This window comes from Gavialis gangeticus, unplaced genomic scaffold (assembly GCF_001723915.1).
Source record: "Gavialis gangeticus isolate Ggan-Ray unplaced genomic scaffold, GavGan_comp1, whole genome shotgun sequence".
NCBI lineage: Eukaryota > Metazoa > Chordata > Crocodylia > Gavialidae > Gavialis > Gavialis gangeticus.
The window spans coordinates 2,258,077-2,278,077 of record NW_017729024.1 but is presented as its reverse complement, the minus strand read 5'-3'; the positions used below and the strand labels follow the sequence as shown (position 1 = coordinate 2,278,077).

Here is a 20,001-nt window from a genome sequence, read left to right as displayed (position 1 = left end):
AGTTTGGGGTGTGACTTCCTTTGGTGCTTTATTCTCACTTTTTGAATGTAAGGAATAAGGGTGGATGCTACAGGGAAAACCCAAGAAAAGAAGTGAAGTATGAATTTACATTAATAGCAGTGTTCAAATCACATTAAACATGAAACTCTTAAGTAGGGTAGCATTAGACTAAGTATATAGGGCAGTATTATTAGAATCCAAATGATTTTCACAGAGCTGCTGATTTATACTAGTAGAGGATCTGCTACATTGTCATAGGCTCTATTCAGAGCAGAGTAGAAGCTTACACCAATTTATAGTGACCAGCCCCAGTCAACCAAGCTTGAAACTAGGAAAAGTAATAAAAAAATATTGCCAAACCTCTGCAGTCATCTGAATGTCAAGTACATTTCACATGAAATACATTTTTTTTAAAAAGGATCTAATTCCATAAGCATCTTGCAAACTGGAAAGAATGTTGAGACAGAAAAGAAACCAGACATTTTCTATAAAGATTGTAGCCAACCCTGGTAAGGGGAGAAAAAGTTGAAAGATTCTAATGCACAGTTAGCTATCCAAGAAACTTTAATTTATTCAACAATTATGGATTCAGAAGATAACCTGTGTAAATGCTGGCCTTGGCAGAATTACAAGGGTAATATTTTTGCAAGGGAGAACTGTCATTGAATAGTTTTCTAATGGATTCAGAACATTCATTATTTCTTCCAGAACAAGGCATACGTACCATTTTGTTTCTTCAGTAAATATTGCTTATAACGAGCAGTGCAAGGATTAGACCATTTGTGTCAAAGCCTCTGTGTCACCCTTACAGGATTCTAAGGCATTAAATAGATTGCATCCTATGCCGTCATCCCAAAGTCTACCCTTAGAAAACCCAATATCCCTCTTAAACCAATACAGGGTAAGATAGCCAAATTAGTCAATGAGAGTAATGGGTCCAGTTACAGATGCAGTCTGAAAGCTCCACAGTGTTAATCTTTTGTTTTTATTCCAATTAATAATAAAAAATGCCCTTTGCTCATCCATCCAACTATCCATTCTATTCAAGAAGTTAGCTGTACAGAACAAAAATCTGCAATATCACTGAAGCATGCTGTAACATCATTTTAAAATACCAGTTTAGGGCACTTCTTAAATTTCTTGTATTGGTTTTTCTTTTAAACTAGCCCCACAGTTCTATATGGGTAGGTTAACCTTAGACATTTCAAGATGAGAATAACAAGCCTTGAGATCATCAAACATAATTGATAACTGATTGATACCTACAATATATAATTGATGTGTATCAAACATTAATCATTTTACTTTATTTGGTTCTTATAAATAGATTTTCTTTGAATTTAATTTAGTTGAAGAATATGCCTGTTTACAAGAATCTTCATTTTCCAAAGGCACTAAGGCCCATGACTACCTGTCTTAGATTTTACCTTCCACTCACCCCAGAAATATGCATCAGGTGCAGAAGAACACTCAACCTAGGGGAGATGCATAGCTCTTGCATTGTTTCAGTGGGAAGCCCTTGACCTCACAGAAGCTAATCTTGCTCGACCCAGTGAGGGGGTCTCCATTATCTCATTGAGTACTTCAGCGCATACTTTGGTGTGTCCATCGTGTCAGGTTCCAGCTGGTTAAGAGGGGAGATGTCTTATTTAGATCCAGTTCCTTAAAGGGCATGTATCCATCTGACAGAAATCAACACTGATGTTAGTATAAACAAACGCAGGGAAGGATCCACCTTTGACACGATTTCATAGATTTTCATAGACATTAGGGCTATGAAGGAACCTTGAAAATCATCAAGTCCAGCCCCCTCCCCCAGGGGCAGGAAGTCAGCTAGGGTCAAAGGATCCCAGCAAGATAAGTATCCAAACATTTCTTGAAAAAGTCCAGAGTAGGTGCCTGTACCGCTTCTGGAGGGAGTCTATTCCGGGCCTTGGGGGCTCAGATCATAAAGAAGTTTTTCCTTATGTCCAGCCTAAAACAGTCATGGAGGAGTTTTTGACCATTGGTCCTTGTTATCCGTTGGGGCACTCTGGTGAACAGACAGTCCCCCAGATCTTGATGCGCACCCCTTACATACTTAATGGCAGGCACCAGGTCACCCCTGCCTGCGCTTTTCCAGGCTGAAGAGTCTCATGGCTCTCAGCCTCTCATCATAAGGCCTGTTCTCTTGCCCCCAATCATGTGCTCGGCTCTCCTCTAGATTCTCTCAAGCTTGTTGACATCCTTCCTGAATTGTGTAGCCTAGAATTTGATGCAGTACTCCAGCTGCGGCCTAACCAAGGCCGAGTACGGCGGGAGGATGATGTCCTGAGATTTACTTGGGAAGCATCTGTGGACGCAAGCCAGACTTTTTTGTTTGCTTTACCAGCTGTGACATCACATTGGTGGCTCATGTTCATCTTGTGGTCAGTCGTGACCCCCAAGTGTCTTTCAGCCATGGTGCTAGCAAACATAGCACTGCTGAGCCTATAAGCATGCTGCGGGGTGTCGTCACTCCTCCCCCCACCCCAAGGTGGAGTACCTTGCATTTTTCGGTATTGAACATCATCAGGTTTATATCCACCCACTTACTAAGCTTATCCAAGTCAGCCTGGATCACCAGCCTATCCTCAGGTGTGGACGCTATGCCCCAAAGTTTAGTGTCATCGGTGAACTTGACCAGTGCGCATTGTTGATAAAAATGTTGAAGAGAACCAGTCCAAGCATAGAGCCTTGGGGGACACCACTGGTCATTGAGTGCCATAATGATTCACTTCCATTGACTACTACTCTCTGGGTCCAACCTCGGAGCCAATTCCCCAGCCGTCAGACTGTGATGTAGCCAAGGCCAGTGTTGGCCAGTTTTTGCAAGAGGAGGTTGTGGGACACCAGATCACTTTTTTAAAGTCCAGATATATGGTGTCAATCTCTTCTCCTTTGTCTAGGTGATATGTTACCTTGTCATAAGAGAAGAGATTGGTCAGGCAAGCCCTACCCCTGAAAAACCTGTGCTGGCTGTCCCTCAGGATGTTGCCATTAGCCAGCTTATCAAGAAGGGTCTCTTTAAAAATTTTCTCCAGAATCTTACTGGGGATTGAGGTCAAGCTGATTGGCCTGTAATTCCCAGGATCTACTTTCCGCCCTTTCTTGAAGATGGGCACCACATTAGCCTTCTTCCAGTCTTCAGGTACTTTGCCTGAGCACCACAGGTTTTTTTAAATAGTTTTGCCAATGGTTGGGCTATGACACCTGCCAGCTCCTTGAGTACTCTAGGATGTAATCTGTCAGGACCAGCTGACTTGAAGATGTCCAGCCTCTCAAGATGTTCCTTTACAAGGTCTACACTGATGCTGGGTATAAATATGCCCTCACCCTGGTCGTCCCACGTTATGCTAGGCAGGGTGGTCCCTTTGGGCTGATGAAAGACTGACGTGAAGTACCCATTAAGCAGGCTGGCTTTTTCCTGGGTGTCGGTTATCAGTTGTCCCATTTGGTTCAGCAGGTGTCCAAAGTTGCCCTTGCATTTTTTCGGACTCCCTACATATCTGAAAAAGGACTTTTTATTGTCCTTGATATGAGAAGCCAGATGGAGTTCAGTTGCAGACTTGGCTTTCCTGGTCCGCTCCCTGCAGGCACGGACCAGTACTGAGTACTCCTTCTTGGTGGTTATTCCAGCCTTCCATCCTTTATAAGTCTCTCTTTTTAGGCATAGGGAGTTCTCAAGTTCCCTGATGAGCCAAGGGGGTTGCTGTGCCCTTTTGCTAGCCTTCCTCCAAAATGGGATGCACGACACCTTGTGCTGTCAGGATTGCTCCCTGGAGGAGCAACCACTCATCTTGGACTCCTCTTCCTGTCAAGTCATGGTCCTTAGGGCCTTGACAACGAGCCTCCTGAGCTTGTCAAAGTTAGCTTTCCTAAAGTCAAGGACTTCTGCATTGCTGATTGACTTGCCAGCTTTGCGATGGATAGTAAAGGTGATCAGCTCGTGGTCACTATCACCCAGCTTTCCATTGATTCTTACGTCACTGACTAGATCATCCCCTTTGGCAAGTACCAGGTCCAGCAATGCTTTACCTCTTGTCAGCACATACTCTTCTTGAGTCAAGTAGAGCTCGTTCATACATGTGAGGAAGCTTTGCAACCGGTCATTATGATGCCAGTGTCCACCTTAACCACCACACTGTTGAGGCAAAAAGTATTTGCTCAGGAACTGAGACACCTCCCTTGTGCTCAGTGGATTGAACCCACATCTCCTGTTTCACAGGAACTTGTCCAAAGCATGCACTAGGCAGTGCTGAGAGCATTAACCCCCTCCCCTCTTGAAGCTAAGCTATTGGGCAGCCCAGAGTGAAGACTCATGGGGTCAGAAGGCAAGTAAGCATGATGAAGAGTACTTCTGTAGCCCAAGGAAGAGAGCACTCTCCTGGATGGGGGGAGGCCTTCTGTTCCTGATGCAGTTTGTATGTCTTGCCTCATGAATAAAATCAAGTTACCCAGAATTAAAAACAAGGGGCCAAATTTGTATGGGCCTCAACCTTAGTGGTATACTTACAGTCAGCTATTTTTCAAAAAATTGCCAAGATTACCCTTAACCTTCTACCTACTCAAGTTTCGGAAGCAATGAGGTGACTTATAATCGGCACAATACAAATTATGATTTTAGGTACAAAATTGGAAACCAGATTCCAAAGGTAGGCCCTTTACATGTACCAGAGAAATTATACATACATTTGTAAGCTACAGTTCTTTTAATTTTACGCAAGCATTTCTCTAAAATATGTGTAGATTTTAATGCTAAATAAGCCAAAAGCCATCACCCAGAGAAAGTGTAGTCTATTTTCATTGCTGTCCAACACCAAAGGCATGCTAGAAATTATTCAAAAGAGAATTGTACAGGGAATCTGGAGTCATCTCCCCTGTACTACTTCAATCAGAGCAAAGCTAAGGAGAAAGATTAAGTACCCTTCCTCTCACCGTGTCATAAAAAAGGGAGGGAAAAGATAACACTTGAGGGGAAAGATAAAGAAGATACATTCCAGATGGGCTGACCGTCTGAAGTAATAAATTGAGATCCAGGTGGCTAAGTGAGTTGGGATGATTTTGAGGGAGACCATTTGCTCTGCTTGGACATTAAAGCTCTTGGTACTTTCCAGAAGAAGTGGGTCTTGTCCTCAAAATCCTTAGTTTCCCTATGTAACTGTTTCTGGCCTTAGTCCCCAAGGTGGTTACATGTCAGCACTTGTGTATATACATGTGTCTTGTCCTGCAAATGTGTTGTGTAAGTACTGAATTCAGTGGAGATACTGAAGTGCTAAAGGTTAAGTATGTACATAAGTAGGTGTATGATTGATTTGGGCAGTAATCTGTAAAACTCTTTGGAATTAAAGTCCTATATGACTGTAAAATAATGCAGAGCAGTGAAGCCAAGATGACTTTTTAAAAATGTAAATGGAAAAAGTTTAAAAAAACAACAAAACAACAACAATGAATAAAACATTTTTATTCAAAACAGTCTTCAACCAAAGAGAATCATTTAGTCACCACTGAGATGAAAAAGCAAAGAACATTCCTGTAATCAACTGTAATTTAAAAGGGTTTGCTGGGGGGAGGTTTATAATTAATTTAATTTGTAGTTTTATTGCAGATTTTCAGTACTTTCAGAAGGGCACAGACAAATTTAATCTAAGGAAGCATGTAAGCTTGCTACAATGTAGAACAAATGACCCAAAGAATCTTGATGTGGGAATAAAACAAAATAAAGCAACCTAACTACAGTAAAAGCTCTGTTATCCGGCATCCCCCAGGAATGGGGGATGCTGGTTAATCAAATGTGCACCGTCTGGTGCACTTCCTGATGTCAGTGTGCCGGGGGATAGGGAGGGGGGCCCCATGCAGGCTGCTTTGCCCGAGGCTGTGGACCAAAGAAGTGACAAAGAAAAACTCAGCTTGCGGTGGCAAAACCGGAAGTCCCCTGGAAGTGGTACTTCCGGTTTCGCTTTTGCTGCATCCCTTGGATGCCTGTTAGTAGAGTTTTCCGGCTAATAAAGTGCCAGTTAACACAGCTTTTGCTGTACAAGTATATAAACTGTTTGGTGTTATGAAATAAATCAGCTGTAAATGTATATTACAAAAAAGGGGGAAAACAAAGCAAATTGTTTTAAAATAGCATTTTTAAGATTACAAAATCAACAGGAAATGCCAGAATTAGGGCTCTTTGTGCAATCTAAATTCAGGCCCTATGTATGTATGTATGTATAACAATGGTATAATATCATGACCTCACTCAGCCCTGGTTCCTTCCAATTATATGCTTTTTCTGTTCAATTCTATTTCATACCCACAAACTAACTTCTTTGTTAGATATTTGCTTGTACCTTCTCCTCTCACCCCAGTGGTTCAGTCCGAGTCCCATTTCCTAGACAATCCCAGCTTCATCTGAGATCTTCATTTTACTCATTTCCTGTCCAAATGTCCCCTTCCCACCCTCTTTTTTCCTCCAAGATTTCCAGACCCAGTTTCTCTGACCAGTCTTGGCTCTTCCTCCTCGGTTGTAGTCCCAGAGGGTTTTTTTTTCTCCATACAATTCCAGTTTCCGCAGTTCTGCCACTCTCTCCCTCCCCTACTTCTCAGCTGGGCGGGAGCCTCATTGAAATCATGGAGGAGACAAAGCCCCTGCTTTTAGTTTTGGTTCTCAGCCAGGCCCAACCTGGTCATGGGCTAAAGTGGTGATGGAATCTGTGAGGAATTTATCTGCTGAAGTTCAAGAAGATGGTGTTGTGCGTCTGTGAACTGCTATTTCTCAAAGACTTGCAGTTCACCAATTCTGCACACATTAGGGGCTGACATAAGGTGTATCCTTCAAAAAAAAAAAAAAAAAAAAGGCTATCCTCCCACATTAAGTCTGCTTCAAACCTAATGCTTTTCAAAGAAACATTTGTCTCTCAGGCTTTAGGCAAACCAAATCATCTCTTCCCCTTACCTTATTCTTGTAAACAGCTGAATTCCTGGCTCAAGTTTTCTAAAAAAAATCAGCTCGAGGCAAACACCAATCCTTGGTAAAGCTTGGCAGAGTTATAAGCAATTGAAAACAGGGTGTTATGGTGGGAAGTAACAGCAAGCATTAATGATAGCTGGTCTGCAAGGAAGACTTACAGCTTTTCTTTGTTTCTTTCTTAACTCTTGTTACTTTTCTTTGCCCCAGGAGAAAATCCTGCTTTGGCTTCTTCAGTTTATGCAAGAGCAAGGAATATCACTGGATGAAGCTGACCAGGATGGTAACACTGCCGTTCATGTAGCAGCCCAACATGGTTACCTAGGGTGTATACAGGTAGAGTACCAACACATTTATTTCTAAGATCTAATTTAAATTTAAAATTGGAAAGTAGCAACCCTTAACAGTTTCTATAGGTTAAAAAAGGTGATAACTCCTGAGGTGGGGGGAGTTCCCTCAGCCCTAGCTCCACATATATCATGCTTCTGTAAACTGGTGAAGGTACCTGGGAAGAGATCAGCCCCCTGTCCCCAAATAAATGCCAGCTGAAAGAGGCATCCAGCATGAGATACTAGAGATGAAAGAGTTCCTCCATCCCCTGCTACACCGTGGGGTTACCAGGAGTCTAACACTGGGGATCCTCTCTCCAGAGTCAGATTTACAGAGCCCAGGGATGGGCATTCAGTCATGGCTCCCAGGTGCATGCCTAGTTTTTAAAGATCCCAGGTGTTGTGAGCCCAGCATCAGAGAAAAGCTCCCCAATGTCAAGCTCATGGCACCTTGGACCTGTAAAAAATACCCTGGTCTGACAGCCCTGCTGCATCCTTCCCTCCCAAAGACCACCAGAAATCTTTCCTGGAAGGGAAACATGCATGCATTGTAGCCTGCAGCCACTTCGTCTTCCCTGCTCTCCATGCCTTCCCCAGCCTAGGGTGATCACAGTCTGGGGAAGGTACTGGGGATCTCTCTCTGCCTTTTTACTCCCTACTGGGGACCAGGAGGAGTGAGGTAGCTGCTGTTCCCTATGTCTTCCCCACACCAGAATCACCCTGGTGTGGGGCAGGGGCAGATAGCAGGGGAGGGAGAGTGGCTGCAGGCTGAAATGCCTGTACACTCCCTCTCTTGGAAAGATTTCCAGTGGTAGAAATTTCTCAGATATTCCCACTACTAGCAATAAATGCCTGTTCATGCCCTTTGAAAGATATCAGGTAAGACTCTGTACAACTTACTCTGAGATTCTCAGCACATATGTGCTAACATTGTCTTAAGTTTTAAGACAATTGCAAAAATGATTTAGAAAAAAACAGATGTAAGAAATGCAAAATGTGCAGGATCTACCAGCTGGCAATACTGTCATAATTTAAGGTTATCAAATTTGACAGTGTCCCTTCGAGCTGTACAGTAGCTGAAAGAAGTACCTAGCAAATAATGTTAAGTTAAATGGTGACGATTCATATACATGCTTATAAATGAAATTAAACCAACTGTAGAAAGTTTTTCAAAAGGAAACAGCTTTGAGGCTTTTTTACACGTGCTGGTAAAAGTGCCATGAGATCTAATGCACAATCCCACAACGCATCTCCTTCCATGTTATACATGCAGAAGGCATGTATACATGCTATACATACATGCAGAAGGCATGATTGTCAGAGGTCTACTTAGATAGTGGTAAGACAGAGTTACTTTGCAGCCCACTTGCAACATGCAGAGCTGATTTCATGGTATTTCATGATGGCCCCACCTCTCAGTGGAGAGGCAGTGCTAAGAGTCCTGCACCTGACAGTCTGTACCTGCGTAGCCAGGACTGAGAGTCCCATTAACTGTGGGGACTCAACCCTGGAAGCCATGGAGCATATGCAGGACCAGGAGTCCTGTCAGTAGCAGGACTCTCAGCTCTGGCAGCTGTGAGGTACTTCTGCGATCCTCCAGCCCTGGGGGATGTGGAGCGCCCTCCGTCTAGGAGACTGCAATGCCTGCAAGATTACAGCAGCTGCAATTTCCTAGCCTCAGGGGAATTGTGCTCCTCAGTGGCTGGGAGATGGCAGCAGCTGCAGTCTCCCAGCCACAGACTCCCTATACATGCAAATTAAAGCTGAATAAAAACCATCTACGTATAAAGTTATTACACATTTGTAAGCAATTGCTTCATAGCTGGTTGGACCTTTTTAAGCCCCATAGTTGATTTGCACATGCAGCCAGTCCTAAATTTATTGCACAGTTAACAAGGTAATTGCGTAATAGATAGAATATGTAGAAGGGGCCTAACTTTAATAAACCGTGCTGATTTTTTTTTTTTAACAATAAATGTTCTACTTTTTAATAACGGATAAACAAAACAAGAAAGATATGAACTGTTTTAATGAAGCCATTGGGGATAAATACAAAAAAAATCTAACCCCAGCAAATTAAAATCATTATTTATTATGAGATAATTACAATGCTCTACCTTTACAAGCAGAGCCAATGGCAGGATCCATGAAAACATGTAACTTAATACAATCCCCTGCCCCAGAGATTTTACAATTTTATTTTAAAACAAAGTGCAAGAAATGATGTAAAAAGTAAGAGATAGTTGTGCTTAGAAAGCCAGAGGCAACAGTAAGAGGGAAAAAGGTTATATAAGGTATAGGCAGTCTCTCAGGCTTTCAGTCCTGCAGTTATCTCTTGTGGAATGCTGTGAGCAACAGGCATGTTCCAAAACAGTCAGCACACTCCATACCTCTGTTCAAAATCTTTCCTTTCTTGGTGGCTGGCTTTATAAACAAGTGAGCCCAAAATAATCAATGTGAACAGCTTTGGGCTGAAGTGTAAAAATTTCCCTCCTGGCCTTAGACCCAAGATTCTTCTAATCAGCAGGGCAGCTCTGTCCCTCCTTTCCTTCTAGACAAGATAATGAGCTGCATTTGCCATAAGTTAAGTGTCCTATTAGTGTTTTTGGAAAAAAAAAGGTGAGTGGGGGGGCGGCCAGCATCCAAGGTATAATCACATGAGTCAACAAAAGAAGCCAGGAACATTCTTTCATCATCTGCACACTGTGCATGCTTTTTAAAATACTAATTGCTTGTAACCATCTTGAAAAATTATATTAATTCGTAGCAGCGTAACAACATGCTCTGATCAGTGCATTTGTCTGTAAATTGCCAAGCTCAATTACACCCCAACCAACACACTACCACAATGCACATAAATAATAATTCTAAATGATCAAGGCCTGACAGGTTCAAAGGGTCAGCATGAATATATCCCTGAATTTAACCATACCTTTTGAGGTCCCCCCCTAGACCCAAACATACGTCTTCCCCACACAGCTCTCTCTCCTGGAGCCCCATGCTCATCTGTACTTGGGCTGTCACCTGCTAAACAACACCAGAGAGGTCTGTTACCCCCTTCCAACAACAAATTGACTTTGGGAAATAACTAGGTATATTGCTCTCATACTACAGTGCTTAGCAACTTTCCAGATGCTTTTAGGTTGAGAACGTTGTGTGCTGTGCACCTAGAATTCATCTATATTATTGCCAGATTCAAAGGGGGTGAAATTTACTCATCCTGCTCCCCATTTTCACAAAACAAATAGTCCTCCCAAGAGTAAAACTGGTGGAGTCTGGGATTCCATTAGCTACCAACCAGGCATTGGACTGCTGCCTTTCATTAGAGGACTAGACCAGAGGACTGGAAGTTGGGAATAGCTGCAGTGACCTTAAAAGGCAGAAAAGACAAATCTGGCAATTACAGAACAGTAAATCTTTGTTCAGCATCTGAAAAACTGATTAAAATAATAAATGTATAGTGTTTTTGTTTTTGTTTTCTTTTAAAAAGCACAGCTTTGCTAAAGGAAAATTGTGCTATGCTAGATTTCTTTGAGTGGATTTGCAATATTGCCCATCCCCAAAAAACCCTATAGGCCAAGGGAATAGCACATAGTTTGCTTTGCTGATGTTTATTATACCCAGGGATTCTCCTGTGCCTGGGAAATTCCCAGGTGAGCCAGAAAGGGGGTCACTAATTTCAGAATAAGGGCATTTTTTAAATCTGAGCCACTTAATCATTTGCAGAGAAAGACCAACTTGATACAAGTATATTTAAAAGAAGGTATTGTATTGTCACAAAATAAACTTGGTAGATATCCAAAAGCTAGCTCTCTGGTTTTATTCACTGGTGCCAACCATGCTGTACAAATCTGGATTTAAAACTAAAGGTTCACTGATAGAGATTTTTGGGGCTGATACCGATAGGCAATATTTCAGAAGGCATATCAGCCAATACTGATCTGACTTCTGATACAGTTGCCTCCAACTGGTAAGTCCGGTGTGGTTAAAGGGAAGGGGCATGGGGGTGGGGGGTGCATATCAATGCCCCCTGCGGTGAGGGAGGGGGCAAGGGCAGGTGCTGCCTGGGTGGGGCCGGAGCCGTAGCTCATGGGTGGGGAGGCAACTCCCATCACTGCTTTCACCCTGGAAAGGCATTGGGGGGGGGGTACATGCCCCCCCAGATCTGCACGGGGCAGGCTGCAGCCAGGGCTGTGTGGGGCTCTTCTCGTTGGGGGCTGGGTTCATAGCAGGTGCTAGTGATGCAGGGGGGATGCTGCATCCACCCCAAATCTTTCCACCGCTCCGCTCCCAGCGTCACCACCTCCAGCTGCCCACTCCAGCCCTGGCTGAACACTCCACCTCCACCCACAAGCCAGGGCTGTCGGGCAGCAGGCAGTGGCGGTGCTGGGAGTGGAGCAGAGGCAAAATTTGGGATGGATGTAGCATCCTACCTACGCCCACTCCAAGAAGAGCCCCTGCTCAGCCCCAGCTCCAGCCAGCCCTGCCCAGCCTCACGTGGGTCCAGAGGCACACTCACTGTCAAGGCGCAAGAAGTGGTGGGAGCCCCCTCCCCCCCCCCTCCAAGCGCCATGAAGCCATGGTTCTGGCCCCACCCCAGGGTAGCACCTGCCCCTGCCCCCTCCCTCACCATGGAGGGCATTGATCTGCACCACCCCCACACCCCTTTCCTCCCTTTCCACCATACCAGACTTACAAGCTGGAGATAGATCTCCATACTACCGGCTTTGTTCCTCACTGCCTGAGTGCTGCGCTGCGGCTGTGCACAGCGCAGGCATTTATCGGCCCCATCAGGCCAATATCCGATACAGGCAGTTTTCTTTATATCAGTACTGATCTGATTATTGAACCAGTGTATCGGTTATAAAAGTTATGCTGTGTACAGAAAATAGCAAAAGATGCAATAATCAAGTTTTCCCTAGGACTGAAAAAAGAGGAAGGAAAAATATGCTTTTATAATCAACTTAAGGAATAGCACTCTTCTAAATAACCCCTTCTCCTCATCATTAGAGTTGAAGATACAAGGTGGAGGCTCTGACTTGCTCTGAAGTGGTTCATGCAACTGATTCTTGAAAATAATCAGTTTAGACCTGGCTTGTCCAACATACAGCCCGTGGGCCACCATGTGGCCAAGCCATTTTCTGAGGCCCGAGGTGCTATGACAGGAAACGAAAGTAAACACTGTTCACTTTCGTTCCCACCCCTTGTCCCTCCCCCAGCCCCTCAGCAGCTTCCTAATGGCTGCTGAAGGGCTGGGGAAGAGATAATGTTCCCACTCGCACCGCGTCAACTTGACGTTGCTGACACAGTGCATGTTGGAAAAGGAGTAGCCGGCAGCAAAAGCACGGGTCATCGGTGCAGCGCAGGGGGGTCCTGGGCAGAGCTTGCACTGGCCAGCACCGTGGGCGGCAAGGAGAGCCTGGCTGGGCACAAGCGGGGCGAGTGGAGCGGGGACAAAACCCACCAGACCCTCCCCAGTCAACTCCCCCCATGCTAAATTGCCGCTTGCACCTGGCTCTGCCCCTTGGGGCTGTGGTGGGGGAGAAGGAGGCATCATCCCAGGGCCTCCGCGCTTGCCCTGCTCCATGCTCACCTGCATGGTTCATCTTCCCGGTGGCAGGCGGAGAAGTTGCAGTGGGGGGCTGCGTGGGTGCTGCCCCATTCCCGGCTCTCAGGTTCCCGTGTGAGTGCATGGTGCCGGCCCAGGCTCACTGCACCACCTCTGCCTCCTCCCTCCCCGGCAGAGGAAGCCCCTTTTTTTGTTGGCTCTGGGCTGGGAGCTGCCAGGCGGGCTTGCAAAGCGCAGCAGGGCCCAGGGCGGGGGGCTTGGGTGGCCTGGGTCCCTACCCTGCAGCTGCTCCACCTGTAGAGCCTGGCACATGCGGGCTGCAGCGCCACGGCCCTCGCCCGGCTCCTCCTGTGCATCCATTAGAAGCTTTGTTCTTATAACTCGAAAGGACCCCATTAAAGGTAGAAGCGACGAGAAGTTCTGTGGCACTCTTGTAAGATACTGTCTCATCCAGTCTGACATCCGGTGTAACATGGGCCATAGAATTTCACGTGCTGAATTTCACCGCTTCCTGTGAGGTCTTTGAATATGGCTTGCCAGCCCACTGGGTGATAAAAAGTTTATGATCCAGCCCCACATTCAAAAAGGTTGGGCACCACTGGTTTAGACCAAGGTTTCCAAAACTGAGTCCCTAAAACTAGAGTTTTAAATACACAAGGTGTCTAAAATAACTGTGGTTCCCAGTAAACTGAAGATCTCAGTCTTACATTTATAGTACAGTATAGTCCATTTTAAAGACATTTACAGCTACTAATTTTGTTTCTACATCTTTGCAGACATTGGTTGAATATGGAGCAAACGTCACTATGCAAAACCATGCTGGAGAAAAACCTTCACAAAGTGCTGAGCGACATGGGCACACCATGTGTTCCCGTTACTTGGTCGTTGTGGAGACATGCATGTCATTGGCATCTCAGGTTGTGAAGCTAACTAAACAACTGAAGGAGTGAGTTTTTCATTCATATTAGTGGGATGCTGGTTACACTACAATTGTTCTTCCACCTGGGTTCTCCCTCACTTTCAGGCTTTAATAATTCCTTTTTTTTTTGCTGCTTACACACAGTCTGGCAATTTATGTGTACCTCTTTTTACTCCACCCATCATACTGTTCCCAGCTTGTTTTCAACTATTCCTTCATTTTTTAACTGCTTAGCTGTTCAGCAGCTCTCTTTGTGAAAGTTTTCTGGCTTTTGTCAAAATATCCATGCATTCATATTAAGGTAAGTAATTGTCTCTCTCTCTCTCACTTTGAAAATGCCAGGACATCATTATTGCTATTCATATTTTCTGTTCACATAACATGTATTCATAAGCACTGAAATGGCTGTTCCCAGCTACAGTGTTGGATGTTGATGTTGGGAGGAATAATGGAAATAATATTTAGAAGGTCTTTGGTACTTGGAAGGCTCCCAAAACCTGCAAGGGCTACTCAGGAAATGTTGAATGTTCTGTTTTTCCTTTATATGAGCTAGTTTGAGCGCCGTAGTATGACTCTTTGCTAATTAATTAAGTATATAGCGCCTAACTTCTCAGAATGTGAAGTGTATAATTGGTCATCTGTTTTGTTTGCAGTTATTATGAATGAGACTATGAATGACCACTTAGGGTGGAATTTTCAGAAACATTCATCATTGGTCTAACTTGGCTCCCACTGAAATCAACAGTAAAACTCTTATTGACTGCAGTACAATGAAATTAGTCCAGCAGGGACTTTTTGAAAACCCTGTCTTTAATGCAGACCATATCTGTTTTATACACGTACCACATCATGGTGTGGGTAACAAAGTTCCATGATTAACTGGAAACTTCATCTTGAAAATTTTGTCTTTAAAAGAAGAACTATTATTTATTTTTCTTTGGCTGTAAATATGTGTATCTTCCTCGTAATTTTTATATAACAAAAGGACTAAAATAGCAGCTAGTCTTTATCTTGCAAAATACTTTACTGCATTTGAGGCATTTAGGTTTTGCATATATACATGCGTACAATTCATGTGTGTACTTTTCTTGTATTAAATTATATTTTAAGTTTTTACATATATGGACAAACATACATGCATGCATACAGAGAACAAGAAAACTGAAAACTCATTCTTTCATTCTATTATTATTATTATTATTATTATTATATAATATTTTGCATTATATTTTCATGAAACCCAAACCAGAATAGAAACAAGAAGTGTAAATGAAAGCCATAAATTTTCCAGGTTTCACCCTGTCATAGGCTAGGCTGCTTGTGGCATGAAGCTGACTGCTGTCTCTTTTCCACTCTCTCCCCACAGTCCACATGCAGAGCAAGAAGGGGCTTCCCTCCAGGGACTCTTTCTGGGTTGACTGGTGGGTCCCTGTGAGATTCTTTCATCCAGCATCATGGCTACTCTGTTCTGTACTGGACACTACTTTGGTCCATGGTTGGCCTGTGTTTTGGTGGAGACAAAAGGAGGCTAAGAACCTCCTTTGCCTCCCAACCTTCCTTCACCTGCATCAAACAAGGGCAGGCAGCTTACAGAGTCCCAGCTGGGCTTTCCCCATGCTCCCTGAAAATCCTGAACTCACTCAAGCTGCTGCAGACCTTAGAGCATTTCTGCTTAACAAGCAGTGCTCTTCATCATATAGGAATAAGTGTCCCTCTGAGCACGCTTATGCAATAGAAGGCATGACACTAATTTTCTGGTTCAGGAATTAGTGCACAGAGTTGGTGAAACATGTTTCAGTACAGTCTGATTGTGCTGCAACTAGATATACTGTCTGGTACCTGCACACAAGACCCTTCATGGAAATGCTACAGCAGGTAATGATGTCCTACAATAACAGAAGTATTAAGAAAAAGCACATCCAGAGAAAGCATTCAATGGCTCCTTGATGCAAAGTGAACTAATAACACAAAATAAAACATACAAAGAAACTTCTGAAGTGATCTTAGTTTCTCTTTAGAGAGAGAAACTTTAACATCAGGAAAAAGGAAATAAATAGTAGCCAGAAATGCATCTCTCACTTTCATCTTCAGAAAAGCCTTTGCTCAGGATCAAGCCCAGAAGAGGAAGAGACCCAAGAAGATTCCTTCTGCTTGAGATCAAAAGGAAAGTGAATTGACAGAAAGTACTTTCAACTTTGAGATAAAAATTCCACACTACCTCTCTTCCTAACTATAGGAGGGGCAGGGTGGCAAAGTAGAAGCTGTTTGAGAAGGTATACATTTTCATAGGCAGCAATCTACTCTGATGAAGTAGGTTGTGATCTACAAAAGCTTATGCCTCTTTGAAACAGTTTCTAAGGTCCCACTCTGCCTTGCCTTATGCGTGATTTCAGACTGACAGAGCCAACTACCCGCTGTCTAGCTACAGAAACTACAATCAACTCAGAGTGAGAAGCAAAAAATATATATACCCATGAGATACCCATGTGATGGGTGACAATTTTTTTTCACAATGCCAAAAATGCATTGTTAGTACTTCCTAAGGCTACTATGGCTCTTAAAATATTAGGGCATGGATGTGTAAGATGTTTATACTGGTGTAGTAGCCTTATGCTGGTGTATAAAGTAGCAGACAACTGACACAGACCCATAAAACTAAACCAGTTTTGCCCCATCCTGTGGAGAAAAACAACCAAATGAGTTGGGATAAAGCTCCTGTGATGTAAGTTATACCAGTATAAATTTCTGTCCATGTACATCCCACAGTAGCCATTTGCTAAAGGATCCTCTGCCTTCTAGCAATAGCATCAGTACACAAAATTAAATTAGTATGCAAAACCAATGTAAATTATTCCACGATTTATGTTTGGCTGGCCAAGGCCTTAGTGAATCAGTCAGTGATTTCCTCAAAAATAAACCTTTTGCCTAAAAACATAATAGATCTTTACTCGGAAGATAAGGACAAAAATACTCTCTTGTTAGTGAAGCATAGACTACATAGTTTAATTTAAAAAAAATAACAGATTGTCGTTTTGTTCCCCTTTTTTCATCTACATTCTCAAGGATTTGGCTGAAATTTTGTAAGAATGATTTTTGCAATTTTGTGCAGATTAAAGTAGCTAAATAAAATGGTTGTAATATAAAATGAAGCCCTATAGTTTTACTGTTTGTTTTCTGCAGTTCTCAATTTTATATAAAGGATAAAAAGATATGTAATGAAAATGTTAACATATTTATCCATCATTTGTTTCCTTAACGTGTTCCTTTTGTTGTTTTCTGTTGCATAAATTGGACTTTATTAAATGCAAAAATTGACCTGAGGACACTGAAAGGTATTTTGATACAGTCTAGACTAGAGACTCAGATTATTCCCATTAGAATCAAACTAAACTGATTTGTTAAGGAGCAAGCTGGGCCCACAACAACAGTTTCCATTGACTTCAGAGGGAATTTGGCCTAAATGGAAGCTAATAAATAAGGCCCTGTCTATATAGCAAACTTAACATGCCTGGCAGTGGCTCCCTTGAGCATGTTGTGCTTGTCCATACAGGCTGAACCAGAAGCAGTGCAGCTGGGTTGGCACAGCACTGCAGGCAGGCTAATTAGCTCAGGAGTGGGCCACTTGACTATGGGAGACCATATCTACGCAGTAATGTTAGCATGCTCAACCATAATGCCCTCAGGCATGCTGAGGTGTTCTGCACAGGCTGCCTCTTAAACCAAAAGAAGTATAGCCACATCTGTTTTGTGGTTTAGGCAGACTGTAATTATCATGGCAGAATGACAGGGTCAGTTAACTTACCCATGGGCTAATTAGATTGCTCACGGCTCCAAAGTGCTATGCTGCTCCCAACTTAAGAGGCTACCTGCCCAGAGCCGCACAGCATGGTAAGTTTACTGAGTCAACGTGTATTTAACACTGCAGTTCATTACAGTGCTTTTACAAGGTATTGCTTTAGAAGTTACGGTACTGTAACTTCTAAATTATACATGCAGATATGCTGTAGCAGGGTTATAGTGTTGTTATATAGCCATGATAGTCCAGGAAACAGGTGAGAAGAGAGTTTGTTTGGTAATATGTGTTCTTGAACCAGCTACATAGTTGTGCTTCCAGGCACAAAGTACTTTTCCTTGGGTCCAGGAAAGGAGCAGATAAAACCTCAGCTAAATGCCTGGTTTTAGAAAAAAAAAGCAACGTTTTTCTGGCAATATCTTTTATGGGAGCAGCTGCATATCTGAGTGAGATGTTAGATAAGTTTTCAGGTACAAGTGTCCTTTTTCAAGCCTGTTGGTCCAATAGAAGATATCATTAAAAAGCCTTGCTTCTTGCATCTCTCGTGAATTATCTTGGCTACAAAAACATTCCAACCCTTCTACAGTATTGATAAACAACGATTTGTGGTTAACTCCACTATATAAATGAGCAGGGCAAGCAAGGGAAGAAGAAGATACAAATGAAACTAGTCAGTTAAAGAAGGGAAGACAGGGCAGTAAATATGTGAAGCAAAGAGAGTTGAGCAGAAATAACTACAGGCTTAGACAGTTGAAATAAATAACCCTATGTCAAAGAATCAGACTATTCAGAAGGGAAATAGAGAGAGGTTAGTAGAAGGAGCATGTAAACTATAATGAGCATAAAACCATTGTTCTTTGTTTAATTCATGGTTTTTAAAGCCTGGTAAAGTTATACATTTTTGTTCCCAAACCTATCTTCTGAAAGTACTGTCTGTGTTTCTCCTGAGTACAAGGACTATGAGGTCAGAGATGGAACTGTTATTCCATGTAAAATATTTTCTCACTGGTGATTGGGTGTTTCTGTCCTTTATCATTTTTCTGACTGAATTTATTCTGGAGTATAGTAGTTGTTTCACTCTCATTATTTCTATGAAAGAGTTTGGTACAGTGGATGAGAAGGATCAGATTCTGCAGTAGACTTGTAGGATATATGGACTCTGATACTTTCGTCGTGTGGTGGATTGATTGTGGTAATGGTAGAGATGTGTTGGCAGGCTTTGCATTTGTTGTCTAGGCAGAGTCTTGTTCCATTTGGCATTTGTTGATCGACAGGGAGTGATGAAGTGGGCAAGATGGGAAGTTTAGCTGAAAGCCAGGTTAAACGGTAGGGAATATTTCTCTCAAGATGTAGTCCTCTTCAGTTATATGCTGTAATTGTTTGATTATCTTTCTTATAGATAACAGTGTGGGATGGTATGTGAAACAAGGACTGTGCAACTGGCAGAGGTTTTCCTTGTGCATTGTATTATGTGGGACATTTGTGTAGGTCATTGAAAAATGTGGTCCATTTCTCTGCTGGAGTACTCTTGCTAGGTAGTAGCAGTTTTTAGCTTGGTTATATGTGGGACTTGAGAGTATTCTCTTCAGAGCAGATACAGTGATATCAGAGGGCCTGGGTGTAGATCGGGGCAGGCAATTATTTCAGGTGAAGGGCTGCTTACCCAGTTTTGGCAAGCTGTCGAGGGCTGCATGAGTAGCCCCGCCCCTTGACACCCCCTGGTCACCATCTTGGGACCAATGTCCCAGGGCCAGAGCCTGTGGGGCCCAGAGCGGGGCATGGGCTAGCAGGGGTCTGTGGAGCCAGGCTGAGCTGCACCAGCAGGGAGAGGGGGGAGCTGGCCTGGCTCCATAGAGCCCCTGCTGGCCAGGATCCTGTACCCCTGCTCTGGGCCCTGGTAGTGCTGGGCCCTGGACATCGGTGTGGGCCCCATGCTCCTGTTCACTCCCAGTGCCCCCAGCCCCACAGTACAGGCAGAGGGCAGCGTGCAGTCCTGACCCCCTGCTCGCCAGCAGGGAAGTAGCTGGTGCTGAGTGCAGGGAAAAGCAGCCCCTTACCTGCCCCATGGCTGGCACGCCCTGCTGCAGCCGCTCATAGCCAGGTCCGAGCGCTCACGCAGGTTCTTGGAGAGAGTCCAGGACCTTCATCTAACCCAGGAGGTGCACAGCCCCACCAGGGGGGATGCCTTGTTGGACTTGGTGTTGGCCACAGGCGACGACCTGGTGAGGGGGCTGCGGGTGCTTGACCCCCTGGGCGACAGTGACCACTGCCTGCTAGAATTCACCATTCAGCGCAAGGTAGCAAAGGCAAGCAGTCAGGTGGTGGCCCTAGATTTTAGGAGGGCGAACTTCAACGAGCTAAGGAGGATAGTTGGAGAAGCGCTGAAGACTCAGAGGGGAGGGGAGCCGGGTGTCCAAG

At 43.8% G+C, this 20,001-nt stretch overlaps 1 protein-coding gene across 3 annotated transcripts in view; it reads left to right on the top strand.

Annotated features, from left to right (window-relative positions):
• The window catches only part of SNCAIP (synuclein alpha interacting protein), an 85,030-nt gene that overhangs the window by 42,960 nt on the left and 22,069 nt on the right, over nt 1–20,001 (top strand). For all 3 annotated transcript variants that reach the window (XM_019516823.1, XM_019516824.1, XM_019516825.1), the window contains 2 exons: nt 7,184–7,309; nt 13,648–13,817. In XM_019516823.1, coding sequence (XP_019372368.1) covers nt 7,184–7,309; nt 13,648–13,817 — 296 coding nt within the window. The remainder of the gene's footprint in view (nt 1–7,183; nt 7,310–13,647; nt 13,818–20,001) is intronic.